The sequence below is a fragment of the Poecilia formosa genome, unplaced genomic scaffold (assembly GCF_000485575.1).
Source record: "Poecilia formosa unplaced genomic scaffold, Poecilia_formosa-5.1.2 Scaffold190, whole genome shotgun sequence".
Taxonomy (NCBI): Eukaryota; Metazoa; Chordata; class Actinopteri; order Cyprinodontiformes; family Poeciliidae; genus Poecilia; species Poecilia formosa.
Window position 1 is genome coordinate 1,060,700 of NW_006800129.1, and position 1,931 is coordinate 1,062,630.

At 38.1% G+C, this 1,931-nt stretch overlaps 1 protein-coding gene across 3 annotated transcripts in view; it reads left to right on the forward strand.

Annotated features, from left to right (window-relative positions):
• ddx23 (DEAD (Asp-Glu-Ala-Asp) box polypeptide 23) overlaps positions 1–805 on the forward strand; it is an 11,737-nt gene extending 10,932 nt beyond the window's left edge. For all 3 annotated transcript variants that reach the window (XM_007566337.2, XM_007566336.2, XM_007566335.2), the window contains exon 17: positions 209–805. In XM_007566337.2, the coding sequence (XP_007566399.1) occupies positions 209–432 (224 nt within the window). In that variant the 3' untranslated portion in view covers positions 433–805. The remainder of the gene's footprint in view (positions 1–208) is intronic.
• Positions 806–1,931: the final 1,126 nt, after the last annotated feature.

Sequence of the window (1,931 nt, forward strand, 5' to 3'; positions counted from 1 at the left end):
CGACGGGCCGCTGGACAGATGAGCGCCCAACCACCAGGCTTAGCAAGTTTTCTGGGGGAAACCTTGAATATTCAACATTTAAAATGCATAGCTCTAGAGACTATGTGTGTGTGCTATATGTTGAAGTAGTGCTGTTCTTACTTGAGTAACATTTTTTGGGTTACTCAAGTAACGGAAACATAACCGAGTCTCACTTCTTCTCCCACAGACTACATCCATCGTATCGGTCGTACTGGTCGTGCTGGTAAGAGTGGTGTGGCCATGACGTTCCTGACCAAGGAGGACTCTGCGGTGTTCTACGACCTGAAGCAGGCCATCCTGGAGAGCCCGGTGTCCACCTGCCCTCCGGAGCTCACTAACCACCCAGACGCCCAACACAAACCTGGGACGATCCTGACCAAGAAGAGGCGCGAGGAGACCATCTTCGCCTGATTTATTGGTTTCAGTTTTATTTACCGAACACAGGACTTTCAAGTTTATGCCTCCTTATCATGTATATTCATCTTCCCCTCTTTTACCTCCGTTTTGGTGTTTTATTTCTTCTAGCCCGTTTGTGGAAGAAAAGATTACTTGGTACCAAAAGGTGAACGGGTTGATGAATTTTACTTGCTAAATTTGTTTATAACATCAGTAATGTGGACCCAGAAACACTGTACAAGTAAAGAAAATGTGATTAATAGCAGACAGTGTTGAAGATGCTGAGTAGTAGGTGCTGTTTAGTGAATATTTGTTATTTTGATCTGGATCCTCTCCAGATCTAAACATGTAAGAGACCAATACCAGATTAAATGTTCATTTCTTATGATTTGGATGTGTCCCCTCAATTTAAATCCATGTTTTAAACATTTGTATGACCTGACTACGTCTGACAGAATATTCAATAATTTCACTGAACTCCGATTCAAACCGCACAGCATTCTGGGGGATGTAGGCAGATGAAATGCTTCAGCTGCCCAACCTCTCACAACCAACTAAAAAGCTTCAAGGCTGCTGGCTTCAACTGACTCTCTCTCCTAGGTTACCTAGCAACTCTTTGGTTACCTAGCAACGACCTGTTGAGAAACTTGGTCAGCAGCAGTTTAAAGTTCCGTCACCAATACTGCTTCATAACTGCTTGAAAATAGAAAACAACAGTTTAAAAGTTGTGGATGAAACCGCAGAGATCACACCACCAGTTTGGAAGTATGTTTAAAACAAAACAGTCAATAGTTATGTAAACAAAAAAGTGTAGTTTCCAGCCTAATGATTTAAAAAAAATAGATTATAAAACATATTAGTGGAACTTTTAGTGGCATTCTGTTGTCAAAGTTCAATGTAATTATGTGTAAAAACTGCTAAAACCGGCATTTCTTGTTATTCACTGTATAAATATAGTTAAAAAGAGAAAAATCGCGAGAAAATATATACATAAGATGGATATTTTCCACCTTATGTAGATAATTTGGCAGTTTAATCACAAAAAAACTGATAATTTATCTTTTCTATAGCAACATCTATAATTAAAAAGTGTAAAATAGCTGAAATTACAAACAAGGCTGGATGAAAATGTAAGGAACGTAAATAAGCTAGTAATAATAGAAATATGTTTGGGATTATGCAATTGTCCGCAGTTTATCACATGATGAATTTAAAATGATCTTTTCCTCCACTTGCTTTTATTTGCAGCCATTCTACTTTCTAGAAGCTGTTTTAGCTCATGTGTCTTTAACTTAATCATAACTGAAAGCGTTTTCTTCTCTGGTCATTTTATGCCGGCCCCACCAGTAGAAATAAAAATAAGTAAGACATTTTCAAAAACAGAACTCAAAGCAGTTGGTGGTATTCGGCTTTATGTTTATATAAGCAGACCCCTATATCTAGTCTTTTTCAATTCCAACAACTGACTTGTAAATGTTCTCCTTTGTATTATAAAAGACACACAACTCAAACAA